The sequence below is a fragment of the Hibiscus syriacus genome, unplaced genomic scaffold (genome assembly GCF_006381635.1).
Source record: "Hibiscus syriacus cultivar Baekdansim isolate YM2019G1 unplaced genomic scaffold, ASM638163v2 tig00116984_pilon, whole genome shotgun sequence".
Lineage (NCBI taxonomy): Eukaryota > Viridiplantae > Streptophyta > Magnoliopsida > Malvales > Malvaceae > Hibiscus > Hibiscus syriacus.
In genome coordinates, this window is record NW_024063507.1 from 2882344 (window position 1) to 2901550 (window position 19207).

General features: G+C 34.9%; 1 protein-coding gene across 1 annotated transcript; it reads right to left on the reverse strand.

Moving 5' to 3' along the window:
• Positions 1-498: 498 nt before the first annotated feature.
• LOC120193077 (3-phosphoshikimate 1-carboxyvinyltransferase 2-like) lies at positions 499-3445 on the reverse strand. Its single transcript, XM_039195690.1, is given in 9 exon segments — positions 499-908; positions 1006-1067; positions 1215-1425; positions 1676-1793; positions 1885-2033; positions 2035-2100; positions 2350-2503; positions 2643-2887; positions 2977-3445. Coding segments are annotated over 9 exon segments (1566 nt in total). The 5' UTR covers positions 3319-3445; the 3' UTR covers positions 499-689.
• Between the last annotated feature and the right edge of the window lie 15762 nt (positions 3446-19207).

The window sequence follows — 19207 nt, forward strand, 5'->3', positions numbered from 1 at the left end:
AGCACTACAGACATAATTGAAAATTAAATTGTTAAGAAACTTGATTTTATATCATATTTTTATAATAATGTTATATTTAGAATTGAGGATTTACATCCAACAAACCACACATAAGCTGACAAACCTGTTGCCTTCACTTACCCCATAGTGCTTGAAAATTGAAACATTTACTGTTTTAATTGCAATCTGAAAACGTAATGAAACGATATATATATATATATATATATATATATATATATATATATATATATATATATATATATATTTAATGTTTGAATTAAGCAATTTAAAAACCGACGGCATTTAATAAAAAAAATTGAAATTCACAAAAAATAAGTCAGATATTCACTAAAAACGCCAAATGATGGTATTTCTCCAGAAACGAAAGAACAAAACTATGATTTTTGTTTAACATATACAAAAGTACTAGTGCTGCAACTCAACCGCTGCTAGGGGTTTAGAAACCAGTTTTGTGCAATTTGATTAGTTTAATATCACACACGGGTCAAACACCAAGTACTCATTGTAAATAGAAAACAAGTTATCTAGGAAGAAATTGTAATAAACTCAGTAGCCAATGTGGAATTATCAGGAATGACATCCAAAGACAAGGTTCAACTGCTTTCAACCTATAATTTTAAGGTCGGTGGTCGAACCTAATCTCTCATTCTCTAGGATGACAGAGCCACTCAATGCTTTGTAACCCTCTCGAGAACTTCAAAGTAGTTGGGGAAGGTTTTCCGGGTACAACCGGGATCCTTTATGGTAACTGGAACCTCTGCACAGGCCGCAAGTGAGAATGCCATGGCCATTCGGTGATCATCGTAAGTATCAATAGCTGTCACGTTTAATTTCTCCGGCGGAGTGATCACACAATAATCTGGCCCTTCTTCAACTGTTGCTCCGAGCTGCAATATAGAACCAATAAAGTTAGGGGGGACTGGAAAGGCCAAAGCATCATCCACTGGGTCTTTTATTAAAAGCATAAAACTAGATCAAACCTACCTTCCTGAGTTCTGTGCATATTGCAATCATCCTTTCAGTCTCTTTCACCCTCCAACTAGCCACTAAAGAGAACCAAAGAAAATGTTATAACATAAAATAAAAGTACCAAGGAATACATGAAATTTAATTCCAAGGCATGTTTTACATTGATGGCATTCATACATGCTAAAACATGTTCATCTTAGAGAAACAAAAAGACAATATTATACCATCTCTTATGGCAGTGGGACCATCAGCATAAAGGGCAACAACAGCGAGAGTCATGGCAACATCCGGCATTTTATTCATGTTGACATCAATAGCACGCAACTGCTTCCTCCCAGAGGAATTTCTCGGGGGTCCAGTCACAGTTACACTGTTCTCAGTCCAGGTAACTTTGGCACCCATCATCTCGAGAACCTCGGCAAATTTTACATCACCCTTAACAAAAGAAAAATAAGCATGAATTTTTATTCAGGTGCAGCATAAGATCAAAGTATGATAGCTCTAGTAGAACAACCAACTGGAATAATCAATGTAAAGGAATTTGAGATCAGCCTTAAAGACGTCATACAATTCAACAGCACTTTCGAAAGGCAGAAAACAATGTTGTAGGAAACGAAATGTAAATACTCCACTGATTCTGGAAATAATGCATTTAATTTGGTAGGAAACTTAATAAAAAAGGTACCTGTAAACTACTTGTACCACATCCTTCTACCGTGACAGTCCCACCACTGATAGCTGCACCAGCAAGGAAGTAACTAGCACTTGAAGCATCACCTTCGACATAAGCATTTCCAGGAGACCTGAAAGATATTTCCATTTTATGACTTTAATGAAAACAGAGTACAGAATTGTGTGGCTATGTTTGTGAGTGCAAGTTTAGAAACCACCTACTTGTACTTTTGACCTCCTCGAATAAAGAATCGATCCCAGCTATTATTGTGCTCCACACTGACCCCAAACCTTTCCATCAAATTTATAGTCATTTCAACATATGGGATTGAAATCAGTTTATCAATTATCTCAATTTCAACATCCCCCAAGAGCCAATGGAGCTGCCATGAGTAAAGCAGTCAAGTATTGACTACTGATAGATCCGGAGAGTTTCACCTGCAAACGTACACCACAACGGAAGTTATATCAAGAATACTGCGAAGAACATCAGAAGTTAAGTTGGTCAATTTCCTTTTACTTTTGACCAAAATATAGTATTTTCCTTCACATAATCTAAAAGTATAAAAATCAGAAGGAACACGAATCTTAAACATCACAAGAAGTATAATTTTTTGGACTTTTACTTCATAAAAACAGTTTATCCAACAATAAAAAACCACTAGAACATAACGAAAATAATCTAACCTTCCCCCCAGGAAGACCACCCTTCCCCTTTATACGGACAGGGGGGCAATTTGTGCCAAGAGTACAATCAACATCTGCACCCAGCTGCTTAAGACCAGTAACTAAGTCTGCAATTGGCCTCTCTCTCATTCGGGGTACGCCGTCAAGTATGTAGCTAAAGAGACATGTAGCATATATGCATTAGCTAAAAATTTGATAATGAAACGCCAAAACAAGGAGCATCAGCATATAAGCATATGGTTACACGAGCTTGCAATTTTTCTTCACTAAACAACGGAAATGATGGGACAGACCTTGAATTGCCACCGGCGGCGGTAATAGCAGCGGTAAGAGGTCGCATTGCAGTTCCAGCATTCCCAAGGAAAAGCTCAATTTCTTGACCTTCCCCTTTCCCTAATGGAAATTGACCACCGCAGCCTTCAACAATGGCTCGTTTCTTTTCACTGTCATGTTCCACGCGCAACCCAAGTTTTCCCAAGGCGACAAGCATGTGATGAACATCATCACTGTTCAACAAATTGTCTACCACAGTAGTCCCCTACATATCAAACAAACATTAAAACATGAAATAATAATCAAATGCTATAAAATATCATATTTTTATTTGATCATGAAAAATCAACATACCTCGGATAGAGCAGCTAGAAGCAGAATCCGATTGGACAGAGATTTGGACCCGGGTAACTTAACCGTACCCGAAATTTCCTTGATTGGCTGAAGCACGACTTCTGATGCGCTGGGTGGTTTCTCAGCTGTAGCTGTTGAAGCAGATACCTTTAAAGATCGAACCTTGATTGTTCCCAACTTGCCATTATTCTTCACAACCAAACCCCAGGAACTTGAAAAACCTCCTTTGAGATTCGATCTGAATGAAACCGAAGGGACAGTTTTGGGCTTCTGGGGTTTCGAGACATTGGGCAGAACACATGTTTTTTGTGTTCCATTGTAGATTTTGCTCACCTGCGTCATCTCTCTCTCCTTCTCTCTCTCTCTGACTCTAATTTTTCTGAAACAGAGATTACAGGAAAGTTTGTAACTTTGTGTATCTAAATTGAGATTGGAGTTGCGGGATAAAAAGAAAACTTTTTTTTTTTTAATTTGGTTATGGTTGTTGTAGGTTTTTGTAGGTTTGACTCAATGGAAGGGTTCACCGTTCACCAACAACCAAACTACAGGGGCTATAAAAACGTGGTTGGTGTTAAACCAAAAACAGTTAAAGAACAAAGGGGAGTTGGTGTGGGAACAAGTGGTCTCACCAACCCCAAATCCCCAATTGCCTAACACCACAGGTACAGATAATCAGGTAGCTCCTTTGATTTTAGGGCATCATTTGAATCTATGAAAGTAGTAGGTACATGTTTCGTAAGGCTTTGGCTTATGGATTGCGATTTGAGTGGGTGGGTAAGCTTGTTTCACTATTGCTTATAGATTTTTTATGCCTTTTTCTTCCATTTTACATTTCCTCATTGAATAGGTCGATGCTTAAAACTCTCTTCATAAGATTCTATTTCTATCAAAACATGATAAGATATACATATTATTTAATGTCTAAAGCTAAGCATTTAAATAGAGAAAAAAAGGCAATTCTAATTTTATGTGGCAACAAGTATTGCAAAAAAAAAAAACCCGAAATAACAAATTCATACACACAGAGAAATATGTTGCTATCGATGAATCACAGTGTAAAAGACTCAGACTGATACGGGTGATCCGATCTGATATGATGTGTCACATTAAGGTCACCGGAACGACCCACAGTAAAAATTCATGAGAAATTAATTTTTTTTAAACCATGTAAAATCATAAAACAAATTATAAATAAAATACAAGTTCAAAAAACCATTTATATATTAAAAATAGAATTAAAATCATACAAGCTCCAGACTTAGTATAAAAATCAAATATGACATACATGCCCCTAATTACGCTTGTACCGCACACTACAAGCCAAGTTGAATGAATTCCCATTACTAGAGTCGATAGTTGCACTGGATCGATTCTTTTAACCTAAAATGGTGAGTAAAAGAATGAGCTTTACGGAGCTCAGTAATACAAAACTACCAGGTGATGCTGAAGAACATGCAAATAAATGACAAACATAAAAAAATCTCATTGATTCAAGCATCTACAGGTTTTCGTGATGGGTTGAGGTTCCACTGATATTTCTTCAGGTAACAAACAAGTAGCTTATAGCTTAGAAGAAACATTCAGAAGACCATGTTCAAAGATCAAAATAAACGTATAGTGTGTTGATTCAAAACCAGAATAAAATATAATCATAGTTTAAAAACAGTAGTAGATATTTCAGTAAAATAGGTTTTTAAAATCACTGTAGTACCCTCAATCCAAATACTCAATATGAAATTCCACAGGACATCATCCATAAGGACTTACCTTAGACCTCTAGGATCTAGGAGTCCAATATGAATTATCAGAACATAAATGATTCACCAGCTAGTTGAACCGCTGAGACTCCAGAGTCCTACCCAATGAATACCCTAATAAAACAGTTTTAGATATAACCAGTAATATCATAAAACAAAATCAGATGTTCAGTTTTTATTTAAAATACACAGTTTCCCTCCAACTGTACACCAAATGCAGCACTCCAGAACAGCATCCGTAAGGACTTACCCTAGACCCATATGATCTAGGAGTCCAATATGAATGATCACAACAGAAAGGATTTACCAACTATATGAACCTTAGAGTCTCCAGACACCTACCAAACAATACCCCCATAAAACAAATCAGATAGCAAACATTAATAACAAAAATCAGAAGCTAATTGTACCTTGTGTCAAAAATCAGAAACCATATATTAGAAATCGTATTTTATATAAATCAGAGAAAACATTTTTGTCAATAGGGAACACAAAAGAGGATTCATTTAATTTTCAAAAACGCTTGGAAATTATCAGGAATAGAAAGTATGAACTTATGGAAAAATTGATCAGATTTTATGATCGAAGTCTCTATCAATAGGGTTTAATTGCTAACGGATCTAAACATATATTCAGATATTGATGCTTCAGGAACATTTAGGATTTCAGACGTATCAAAAAGGTATTTATTAACTTTTACTTCATAATAAATTAAGATTTCAAATTGATTCCTCGAGTGAGGTCCCAATTAAAGAGTTCGATAAAATAACAGATCAAATCAAAAGTTCAAAGTCGATATGTCGGGACACTTTAGCCACTTTTAATCTTAGAGGAATTTCAGTAAAATGACCCAACGAGGATAAATGGAAATTTGCGGTATTTGAGATCCCTAACAACAACATCGACTCCCAAGTCAAATTGAACTATAAAGGTCTCAACAATGTGGTACATATCCAGAATTCTGACAAGAACACTTCACGGGTGTAGATTTCTTATTTCGAAATGTAATTTGAAGTTAAACGACTTATCTTTTTAATTTTTTTCACGGATCCCAAAGTTATTCAAGAGTATTCACACATAATTAATCAACTTTATTCTCATACTGGCAGCATGATAGAGACAATTTCCATACTCGATTCGTACTTCATAATCCTTATGGCCAAAAATGACATTTAAGGTTTTACCGATATTCCAAAACTTATCTCTAGTAATTCACTTAATCCAAGTCATAAGGTTATTTGGGGTCCTTCTAAAAGTTAAGGGTATTATGATCATTTTAATGTTCAGGGATATTTCTATCATTTCAGTAAATTCAGTCGTACGAAAAGCATTCGATAGATATAATTTCCATGTATTACTCAGAGATCAGGAATTTAGATCGTATCTCCTCAAGGTTAAAAGTCACTGTCGTAAAGCTTTCCTAATAGATTAGGAGTTTAATAGGTAAATCAAAAGTCTTATAATCTTTAAGGGTACTTTTTCATTTTCCAATTGGGAGTTGACGATATAGATTCTTAGCGAGAACAATCAGGATTTTAGAGCTCGAAATCTAACTTATTTCATCATAATATTTATATTGGTCTTTTAGTTCCTTAAATGGGTCATTCAAGTCCTAAACAGTTCATTAACAATATACCAAAATCAGAACAAGTTCAGAATAACCAGTGTAACACATATCCAATTGGTATTTAATCATGCCTTGAACAAATAACCAATGTGTATCCTAAAATATACATAGAGTAGCATAATATTACCTCGATATATGTCTAGACTGATTGATCATATTAACCTCATTCGTTACCCTTGAACTTGAATTCAACGTCCCAAAATATCTCAGATACTAGTCAAAATGAATTTAATCAAAACCAGAGCTTAAACGTGAAAATTAGATCGAATCAGATGATAAAACGCTAAGAAATGGCTTACTGAGTTTGAATTTGGTGAAACGGACCTCAAAAATCAAACTCAGGATGTCAAAAACCTTAGTATAGATTGTCTCAATAAAAGTTAATATTGGTTAACAACAATCAATGCATGTCAACGACTCAGCTCGGCTCGACTTGTCTCGGGTTAGACGAAATGACCATCTTGTTCATCAGTGAAAATGAACCCCAACTCAAAGAAAATCTTGTGGTTTTTGATGTTTTGAAATATTTACTTTGTCGCGTCATCAACGAACTGTTGAGGAATATGGGTTTTGGCCTCTATAGGTCTCGTTCGTACCATTTTTGTGTTGGTTTGAGAGTGAAATGAAGAAAAATTTAAAGCTTCGTTTGGCTTCAACGGAGTCGTCTATGGAGGATAAATGAGATAAGAAAAAAAGTTAAAAACAATAATAGGAGAGATAATGTGAGTGGACGGTTAAGAGAAAATGAGTGGATGGGGTAAATAGATAGGTGAGAACAAGAAAAGTAAACTGTAAAATTAATGTGATGTGAAAGGACAATGGAGAGAGAAACGTAAAAATAAGGAAATAAAATAAAAGAATGGAATGAAGTAAAAAGAATATTTTCCCATGTACTAGTGGGTCCATGCAGTACAAAACATATTGTAATTATTCAGGAAAAATAAATAATAATAATAATAATGATGATAATAATAATAATAATAATAATGACAATAGAAAATAAATTCATTATTTATGCAAAATCAATGGAATTCAATGTTGTGGCATTGAAATCTGGTTTTCGAGCAGGCACACTCAGACGTCGTGCAAGTAAAACACCGACTTGTCGCACATAATTAGAGATCCATTGTAAATTTTAAGACGCTGGCTATTGAATTTGAAGATCGTCCCATCATCTATGTTCTTGATGTCAACCGCTCCTTGTGGATAGACATAATGCACCTCAAATGGTCCTGACCATCGAGATTTGAGCTTCCCAAGAAAAAGTTTAAGTCTGGAATTGTAAAGCAACACTTGTTGGACAACATGAAAATGTCGTGGCATTAGGTTTTGGTCATGCCACTTCTTTGACTTTTCCTTGTATATCTTCGCATTCTCATATTTATTTTCCCTAAACTCTTCTAACTCATTAAGTTCTAGTAATCTTTGTTCCCCAGATAATTGAGGATCAAAATTCAATCTTTTAATAGCCCAATACGTCTTATGTTCAAGCTCAAAAAGGAGGTGGCAGGCCTTCCCACACACCAACTTGAATGGTGATATGCCTAAAGGAGTCTTGAAACCTTGAGTGTTTCATCTAACTTCGATGACCAATCCTTCTGCCTTGGTTTCACCACTTTTTCTAAAATATGCTTTATCTCGCGATTGGATATTTCAGCTTGACCATTTGTATGTGGATGATATATCGTGGAAATCTTGTGACGAACTACATACCTCCTTAATGACTTGGCAATCAACTTGTTATCGAAGTGAGTTCCCTCATCACTAATGTTGGCTTAAAGTACTCCAAACCCAGTGAAAATATTCTTGTGCAAAAACTTGAGCACGTTTTTGGAATCATTATTTGATGTCGCAATTGTCTCCACGTACTTCGACACATAATCCACAACAAGTAAGATGTATAGATCACCTCCAGAAGATGGGAATGGTCCTATGAAATCAATGCCCTAAATGTCAAACAACACAATTTCCAAAATGCCATGCAGCAGCATTTCATGTTGCCGAGATATGTTTCCAGTGCGTTAGAATCGATCGCATGACTTGTAAAATGCCTACGCATATTTGAACATAGTTGGCCAATAAAAACCTAACTGCAGAACCTTGGAACCAGTCCTTGGTCCTCCAAAATGGCCTCCACTAGGGGCCGTGTGACAATGATATAAAATGTCTCGTTGCTCCTCTTTAGGTACACATCGTCAAATGAGTTGATCAACACAATGCTTAAATAAATATGGCTCGTCCCAAAAATAGAACCTTGCATTGTGCTTGAATTTTTTCTTGCCCTGGCTGTTCAAATCGAAAGGCATTATTCTACTAAAAAGAAAATTAACAAGGTCAACGTACCACGGGATTGTCGTGGCATATAGGATTTTCTCATCAGGAAATTCCTCTTGAATATCTACAGTTTCATGGCATTCAAAATTTTTCTCCAGCCTAGATAAATGATCAGCAACTTGGTTCTCAATACCTTTTCTATCTACAACCTTTAAGTCAAATTCTTTCAAAAGTAAGATCCACCTAATAATTTTAGGCTTGACATCCTTTTATTCACTAAATATTTATAGCTAAATGATGAGTGTGAACAATAACTTTAGTGCCTCTTAGGTATGGTCTAAATTTATCAAAAGCAAATACCAAGGCAAGTAATTCTTTCTCAGTGGTTGTATAGTTCAATTGTGCTTCATTCAAGGTACGACTAGCATAATATATAACATGAAAAATTTTACGTCGGCGTTGCCCCAAAATAGCTCCTACGGCATAGCCGCTCATATCACACATTAACTCAAATGGTGATTTCCAGTCGGGAGGAACATAATGGGCGATAAGATCAATCGTTGCATGAGCTCAGTGAATGCGCATAGGCATAACTCGTCAAACACAAAGGGATGGTTTTGTTGAATCAAAGTGCATAAGGGATTAGAGATTTTGGTGAAGTCCTTGATGAATATTCTATACAAACCAGTATGTCCAAGAAAACTCCTTATGGCCTTAATAGAGGTTGGCGGTGGCAAGTTTTCAATCATGTCAATTTTCTCTTTATCCATCTCAATGCCCTTGTGAGATATCTTGTGCCCTAATACAATGCCTTCAGTCACCATGAAGTGACATTTCTCCAATTTAAGACCAAATCAGTCTCCTCGCATCTTTTGAGAACTTTTGCCAGGTTTCCAAGGTATCACTCGAAATCATCTCTAGAAATGGAGAAATCATCCATGAATATCTCAAGGAATTCCTCAACCATATCATAAAAATAGCTTGCATGCAACGCTGAAAAGTTGTTATGGCATTCTAGAGTCCAAAAGGTAAAAGTGCCATAGGGACAAGTGCATGTAGTCTTCTCCTAGTTCTCTAGTGTGATGGCAATTTGATTCTACCCAGAATACCCATCTAAAAACTAGTAGAATGTTTTGGCTGCCAATCGATCTAACATTTGGTCAATGAAAGGTAGAGGAAAATGGTCATTCCTTGTAGCTTTGTTGAGCTTACGATAATCCATACATATCCTTCATCCAATAACAGTGCGAGTGGGCAGTAGCTCATTATCTTCATTGGTAACCACAGTTGTGCCACCTTTATTGGTACACATTGGACAGGGCTCACCCATGAGCTATTTGATATAGGTTAAATCACTCCAGCAGCAAGACATTTCATAATTTCTTTCATTACCACTTTCTTCATAACATGGTTGAGTCTTCCTTGTGGCTCTATCGAGTTTCCATGGCATTCTTCTAGCATGATCTTGTGCATGCAAATTTTGGGAGTAATTCCTTTGAAATCAGCCATAGTCCAACCAAGTGCTTTCTTATGATGCATCAAAACATTTAACAAACTTTTCTTTTGGTTAATAGTAAGGTTAGAGGAAATAATCACAGGTAAAGTATTATTTCTACCTAAATAAACATATTTAAGATATCTTGGAAAGGGTTTAAGCTCTAGGTTAGGTGCATGCAATAACGATGGCTTAGGAGGAATAAATTCATCAAAATTCAAGGATTCAAAGTTCATACCTGATCTACCTGGTAGTAAACTAGATTTTTCCACCCCAATTGGAAATTTGTCTTAGTCCTCTAAGCTTTCATCATCAATCGAATATTCCTTATCCGCTAGCTGAATAAAATTATTCTAGAAAAGGGTTTTGGTTTCTTCTTCAATTAATTAGTTCAATTCAGATATTCCTTCGAATTATTTAGAGTCGTCAGTATACTTGAGAATACGAAACATATTGACAGTAACACACTGATCGGCCACTCTCATTGTGAGTTCACATTTTTCGCAATCTATAAAAATACGACAAGTGGCTAGGAAAGGTCTACTCAGAATTATGGGTGCCTTGGCATCAACTTCACAATCAAGAATAAGAAAGTCGACTGGAAACACAAATTTATCCACCCTTACTATGACGTCATCGACTCTCCCTTCAGGTCTAACATGGGATTGGTCGGTAAGTTGTAAAATCACATAGGTGGATCTCGCATCTCCTATGCCAAACTTCTAGAATATTGACATCGATATTAAGTTCACACTTGAACCAATATCATATAGCGCCTTTCCAACAAAATTAAATCCTATAGAATAGGAAATAATGAAGCTGCCCAGATCATTTTGCTTTGCTGGTAACTTACTCAATGAAGAGCAAAATTTTATTGTCGTGGAAATTGTCTCATACTTCTCCACTTTCCTTTTCTTGGTGCAAAATTCCTTAAGCAATTTGGCATACGTCGACATTGTTCAATAGCTTCCAAGAAAGGTACATTGATACGGAGTTGATCAAGAATGTCCACAAACTTCTTGAACTGAACTTCATCATTATGATTCTTCAGTCTTTGTGGGCAGGGTGGTGGGGGTCTAGCATCCTTAACTATTAGATTCAGAATTACTTTTGCCTTGGTATCAAAATTTTGAGCTTCGGCAGGCTCACTAGTATAACCATCCTCTTTTTCCTTCTCGGTAATGATATCATCATGTAATTCAGCTTCAACTTGTTCGATAATGGGGATAGAATTATCATGTTGTGTCCCTCACCTTAACTTGTTAGTTATACATTATTTTTTCCATGTGTTTTAGTGACTTCGGTGTCCCTTGGCAAATGTCCATGCTGACGCTCTTGGAATGCCGTAACAATTTGACCAGCTTGACTTTTCAAAGATCTCAAAGACAAGCTATGACTTTGAAGTAAGGCTCCTTGACTATGAAACAAAGCTCCTTGATTTTTAATTGAAGTGGAGTGGTCTTGCAACATTGTCTTCATGGTAGATATGAAATCTTGAATTGTAGCTTCCATCATTTGTTAGTATTATTCCATGGCATAGTGTTTTGGTAGCCTTGAGATTCAATTTGATTCTGCTGACGAGTAGGTTGACTAGCATTATGAGCTCCTTGATTACCCCATGAGAAATTGGGGTGTTAATGCCATCCTACATTATAAGTGTTAGAATAGAGATTGTTATTATTTCTATTGAAATTACCTACAAAGTTGATGGACTCATGATTAGTTGGGCATTCGCTTTCGTGATGATTGCCTTGGCATAACAAACATGCCGAGCTAGCTGCTTTCACTTCATTTACCTAAGTGGAGCATTGCAAATTTTCAGCATATTAGTAATAGCCGAGAGTTAAGTGGACACCGAGTCCTTGGTATCTAAATCGAATGCTCCAGGTGCTTTCCTTCTACTCCCAAGCCTTGAGGAAGGAAATTGATTGTCATTGTTGGCAATTCTATCCAAAATAGAAAACGCCTCAGTAGGTGATTTATATAGCAATTTCCCATTTGCCAAGGCATCAAGCATCATACTCGTGGGTGCATTGACTCCATTGTAAAGCATAACTACTTGAGTCCAATTGTGAAAACCATGATTTGAGCACTTTCGAAACAAACTCTTGTAACAATCCCAACACTCATACATAGATTCGTCATAGCCCTGGTGAAAAGATGATATGTCATTCCTTAGTTGAGTGTTCATGTTCGGTGGGTTATATCGCAATAAGAAACTCTTGCAAATATTGGCCCATGATTCCATCGAAACAGATGGAACACCACTCAACCAAGACCTTGCTCGGTCAAGCAAATAATATGGAAAGAATCACGAACCTCCAAAAAGTTACGAATATGCTGTATGGAATCTTCAGTTGGCATGCCCTCAAATTTCCTTATGGAATTCAACATGTTAAACATGACTGGTTTAAGATCAAAATGTGCAGCTTGAATTTCAGGTGCCACAATTCCAGGATTCAAATTTTCTAACATCATATTTAAATGATCACGAATAACACGAGGTCTATCAGCAGGTCCAACATTTTTTAATGCCTCAGCATTCTGATTTCTTTCATCTTGACCATTGCCCTAGTTCCCAATTTGATACATATTTTCTTGAGCACGTTGAACACGTCTTATTTGTCTAAAAAGTCTCTCAATCTCATGTTCAATCGGTTCCAGTGGCGTCGGAATGTCTTATAAGCATACACCAAATAAGACTGAAAAAGAATAAAGTAAAATATAAAGTAAACTATAAAAAAATAAAAAAGCAAAAATAAAATGCTCTTGCAAAACTAATTAGCTTCAAGTTGCCAATCCCCGACAACAGTGGCAAAAACGTTTTCATGTTTTGTGAGTACTAAATATGGACGTGAAATATGTGCAAGTATACACAATCGAACAATTAATAAAGTGATGAGTGAGTATCGTCTCCACAGGGGTTGGTGGAAATTACAAAGTTTAAGCAAATCAAAGCACTACTATATCTAAGTATAGTTAGTAATGGAATGCACTAATGATGGATGTCAAGGCAATAAATATTGGTGGGGATAAAATGATGGTATGATGTGGCATCAAATGGTAATGTTGAGGCAAAATGGATGTAAATGTAATGGCAACAAAGCAAATTGTAAGGTAAAAACAATAACAATACCAAGGCAACACAAAATGATAAAATAACAATAAATGAAATGACTTGACAATCCTTACAAGGGAAACTACTTCAGGAATAAGTGATGAGGAATGATTAAAGGATGTTAAAACTCATATCTCTAGCAGATTTAATATATCTAAACTTCACTTGCTCGACGGAGTTTGCTGAAAGTGCTCCCGCTATCTATAGTCAACGAAACCTAATATAATAGAATGCCATGACATCTCCTCTCAGTCTCAACTATGACAGCCTACACTATTGATAAAAACTACTCCCTTTAGTCGTTGAAATCCTATCTTAGTCTCTCTCAAGTACTAAGGGATTAGGATATAGTACTACTATGCCAGGTTTAGCTTAAGTAAACTACTACAACCATTGCTTATGTGGATCTTACTGTGTTTCTCTCAAATACTCCAAGAATTAATGACTAAGTTTATCTCGATCACCTAGCCTTCATCTAAGTAATGGACACTCTCATGCCTCCTACAAACTTAGAAGATTAAGCCTTCATGAGCAAAAACAAGTAAATTCAAAAGATAAACTTCAATCTACCATTAAACAAAATCAAACATCCATAAAATCAACCTCACCAAATAAGGTTAGTTCATGGTGGGGATCAAACATTCCATGAAATAAAACATGAAACAATTTGTTCCAAACAATCCCACTAAAATAATGAAATAAAACAACAAAAGGATGGAGGAAAAAGCCTTCGACGCACACTGCCGGAGTTCCCCTCGGCCACTACGAACCGTCTTAGCTATCTAGCTCCTCTCGAACGCCTAGCTCACCCTCCCTCGAGCTTCACCAATAGAGTAACATCACCAAGAAGATGGAGGGAAGAAAATGGTGGAGAAGATGAAGGAATTCAAGCTGCTAAGTGTGAGTGTGTAACGTGTATTAAATAATAAAAATATCTAAGGGTATTCATGGGATTTAACACTCCAAAATTCCCATCATATCCCTAGAGTCACTCCTTAGTGTGATGTCTATCCTCACTGGTGGTAGTGGTCCTCTGTAAACGATTATAACCATCAAATGCGTGCCTAGCCATCTATCAATTTGTAATAATATCTTTGTCCTTTTCTGCGCCATAAATTCCAATGCATTTCTATTTGCTTCAGTAACGTGTGATGCCATGGATTTCCTTCCTAGCTTTCCCTTTACTTGTTGTTTTCCTTCACATCACTAAAAACCAAACCTTCCTCCTTATATAGAACCTTAACAACATAAAGTAACACAACCATAAAAAATGAAATGATATGCATCTACATGCGTCTAAAATGACCTAAGAGCCCTTAAACAAGCAATAACTTTAGTGAAAAAGGCCTTGAAAGTAGCTTTTTTAGGGAATTATCATAGAGCCAAGCATACTTTAATTAAAAGACATCCAGAAGACACTCATATTTTTAGATTCAACTTAAGTAGTTACACAACAAATCTTATTGTAGTTATAAACTCATAATCCACCTATGGTAGTTACACTTTTACCATGTATGCAAACACTTTTGTTGAATCTCCGATTATTCCAGAGGTTCTCTAATTAGTTTATCGAAGCAGAACTTAAGAATGGCACCTTTTTACTTGAACTTTATTCCATGTACTTCACTTTAATTTGCTCAGACGACCATTATTATCTCATAATGCTCTCTGAAAATTCCAAGACTAAATCAAATTCAATATGAAATCTTTATAGAATCCGTTACGTTTCCTCAGCCACCTAGTCAAACATTTACTCTGAATATGGATCAAACCTTGAATCTCATAGGCTTTAACTAGTTCGAGTACTTCATTCGAACTCCAAACGAATATATACTTAGAACTAAAACCACTGGAGATCAGTTTCAAGAATACTTCTACAACTATGCATCCAATTGGCAAAGAAAGGGAACTACATCTTTTGAAAATCTCACTTACCTATGGCCCATTACTATTTGATCCTTTAAAGACTGGCTCAGATATACTTTTTTTCTTTCACTGAACAACCTTAACGATCAAAGCATTGAGGTGCACTTATTACAGATGAAGGATTTAATATTCAGATATATTTTTGAAAATCCACACGCTGGGGACGATGAGGGTGCAACCGTTATCTACGGACGTGGGCTAGCGAGAGGAAGAAGATGGCGAGGGCGGTGTCATCACCAGAGCGAAGAACAGAGGTAGAGAATTTTCTTGAAGAGAGAAAAAAGAAAGTTGGAAGAGAGAGAAAGAGGTTTTATTTATTTTTCTCTAACCGGGTATTGGTTCTAGTTTTATGGGCATTTAAATCCCACTTAGAAAAAAGGTCAAATAACAACTTTGGCCACTCAATTTTAATGATCTCCAAAATTAGGTTCAAAAGTTACAGGAATTTCATTTTAGTCATGAATCTAGTCTAACTTTAGAATTGAAGTCGATTAGAAATTAGAAAAAAAAACTAGGCCTACTTTAGGGTGTGACACACAAAGAACAAAAGAAAATTTGATTATGTTTCTTATTCAGACAAAAAGAGACTGTGAAAATGTGGATTTCCTCTTTAGTGTATTCTCCAACTCAACACCATAATTTTCTATTGTAATACCCCAAAAGTTTGGTTAGTGACCAAAATATAAATTTTGAAAGTTTGGTGACCAAAAAAATAAATTAGGAAAAGTTTAGGGATCTAATTGGTAATTTCCCAAAATAAAGAATTTTAATTCCATAAATGGATAGTTTAATCTTGAGATGTGGTTTTACTAAAATCGATTCTTGATCTGGAAATTGTTAAAAAACTAGAAAGTGTTAAAATCGGTAAATCAGATCGAATAAAAATTTTGGGAAAATTTGAATGATGATAAATTAAGCTTAAAAAATTTTCCAATTTTAAAATAATGGAAAAATAATATGGATCACTGGATTGAGATTATTTCCATGTTTAATTTGAAATATTGGATCAAAGTGGGAAGATTGCAAATTTTGGAGAATGCTTGGCATTAGAAATTTCATGAAAACTTAGCCATTTTCAGTCAACATTTCATTCTCCCCATGAACAATTTAAGAGAATTTTTTTGAGCAATTTTCTTTGGATTTTGGATCATGTCGTGAAATACATAATTGTTTTATTCGAAAAGCTATCATTTTGTACCATTATTGTTTGCTAATTTGGTTTGTGTTCAAAGATCCCAAATTCTAGGGTATATGTTAACATTAGGGTTTATGCAATTGCTGAAGGAGTTTGATGTTTTTGAGGTTGTATAATCATTTCCTAGCATGATTGATGATTAAAATCACTTGTACATGGTTATATGAACCTATAAAGTTTCGGCCAAACCTTAGCTTTAGGGGAGAGATGTATTTTGATGAAATTAGTTATATTTATTATTGTAGAGATTTTATAAGGTTGAATCGAAGTTTATTATGCTTGAATCGAATCAAAATCGAGTAAAATCATGAAAAACCTAATCTTGAACATACAAGCATTAGGCCTTGACTATATAAGATGAGAAAAATTATGGAAAAATTAACTGGAAATGATGTAGAAAGTATTCTACAAGCCTTAGAAAATTTTTGGGGACCATTATGTAATTTTTGAAAAGTTGGGGGACTGAATTGGTAGTTTTGGAAAAGTTACGAATTGTTGTGTAAGTGTTCAATAGAGTATGTACTCTGTTGGAAATTAATGTTTCAGTGTTGAAATTGAAGTTAGGGTGTGAAATTGGATTATTTGGAAAGCTTGTAAAAGTTGAGGTTTAAATTAAAATATGGAAAGGTTAGGAGCTTAAGTGAAAATGTTATGTGAATTTGGGATAATAAAGAACTTGAGTGGTCAATTATAAGTATTAAGGTCAACTATGTTGTGATATGGAAATTGTATCGATAAGCATCAAATATTTGTTAGGAATTTATTTTCCAAAGTATGCATATGTTAGTCAGATTCTAACATCTGTTTTGAAATTGTATGTTTGGTAATGGTTCATAGAGAATGAGTCCTTGAAATCAATATCAAACATTATTAAAGATAAGGAAACTTAAGGATGAAATGGGAAATTCTAAGGAAGGTTGCAAGCTAAAGAGACCAGGTGAGTGCAAATTTAATTTGTACTTATGTTATCGAACAAACATTGGATTACGATGAGCCAATGATGGAGTTACTATAGTAATGAGTGACTCCTAAAATGTTATATGATTTTTATGCATGCATATATGTGCATTTGGTGAGCTAATAGAATTAGTGAACAAGTTGAAAATGCAAATTGGTGAAATATGCATAATTTAGTCTTGGACTGTAAGTTTGAAAATCACTATAAATTTAACAATATGATTAGAGAATTATTTTTATACCATTATATTATTAAATCAGTCTAGTATTGTTTAGAACAAACAAAAACTGATTTCTAGGTATATACAAAAGATATGAATTTTTAATCGAGGATATGTCAGAAAACGAGGTAACGGATTCTGCTCAAAACAGATTATGTCGGTCAACTTTGAAAATTCACCATAAATTTTACAAATTGAACTATAAGGAGTGACTCTGGATAAATTCTTATTTGAGTCTAGTTTCTATTGGTATAAACAGAATAATTTTTAAAGGTATATAATATAATAATATTTCTTTAAAGGTAGTGCAAACTGCCAGGATATGAAATTACAACAAATTGGGATTTAACATAATTAAAAGCAAATGATCAAGTTAAAGCTTAGTGAGGCTTATATTTTGACTTGAATATAAAGTCTCAAAGTGAGTGCAATGCATGCATAATATTGTACATGAATGTTTACACATCATTGGGTATGACTTGCGAAAGTCTACCTTAATTATCTGTCATGATATTTATGGCAATTATCATATATTTGACGCATTCTAAATATGTAAAAGGTTGAATATAAAGTGCATTGATCCCTGGTTATATATGATGTTTATCAGGAATATATGATGTTTATTGTGAATGTTACTTCAGGTATGAACTACCAAATGTTAAATTATGATAATATACTTTGCCATGGATGTATCAAATAAAATAGACTATATGCCCAACTAAGTCATTGAAGGACATGGTATAGTTGGCGTTCCATAGAGTATAGCAGTTGCAGGTTTATATTAGCACTAGTGTGTAAGGACACTAGGTGCAGGTGGTGGGCACAACTTTATGTGTCATATCCAGATCAATAGAGTGTAAACCTAGTATAGGTGGTGGCACGACATGTGTCATATCCAGATTAGCACTAAAGCGTAAGCTTAGTGTGTGTTTAGCAACATTGTGCATATATTTGACTTGAATACATAGGGTCTTCAAGGTTAGATTGGGCTATGGTTTATTGGTTAATAAATGATAAACATGCAAATAAGCTTACGAGCTTATGGGATAAATGGCAAATATATTGGTAAGAAACTTAATATCTGGTTATATCATGTTAATAAATGGTAACATAGTTGGAATACTGGTAAGTAATCATATTGCATTGAATATGGTTATTCATTAAATTTATGTTGCTTTGCTTTAAATATTTATATTATTACCTCACTAAGTGTATACTTAGCGTGTGATGAATTTCACGCTTAGGAAAAAGGAAGAAAATGAGTAAGGAGCTGAGTTTGGGATCAATCACTAAGAAAATGTTTACAAGTAACAATGATAACATCCTATTGCGTTCTAAAAGTCTTAGTTGGCATGTATACGAGAATGAAATGTCTGCAATTTCTTAATATAGTTAGTATGAATAAATAATATGATATTAAACTATGATTAGAAAAAAATAATTTGGGATTTAAATCAAACGTGTTAGACAATCTTATTTATTTATGAAATAGAACAAAACCATCTATCACTGATTGAAATTGGTTTGAATTCGTAACCGGTTTTGAATTCGTAACCAACCATATTATATACAATTTTTCTTGAATGATCCTTTTATAATAATTGTTCAAGTTATAAAACTGTTGATGTTTGAATGAAACAAAATTTGGTGATATTTGAATG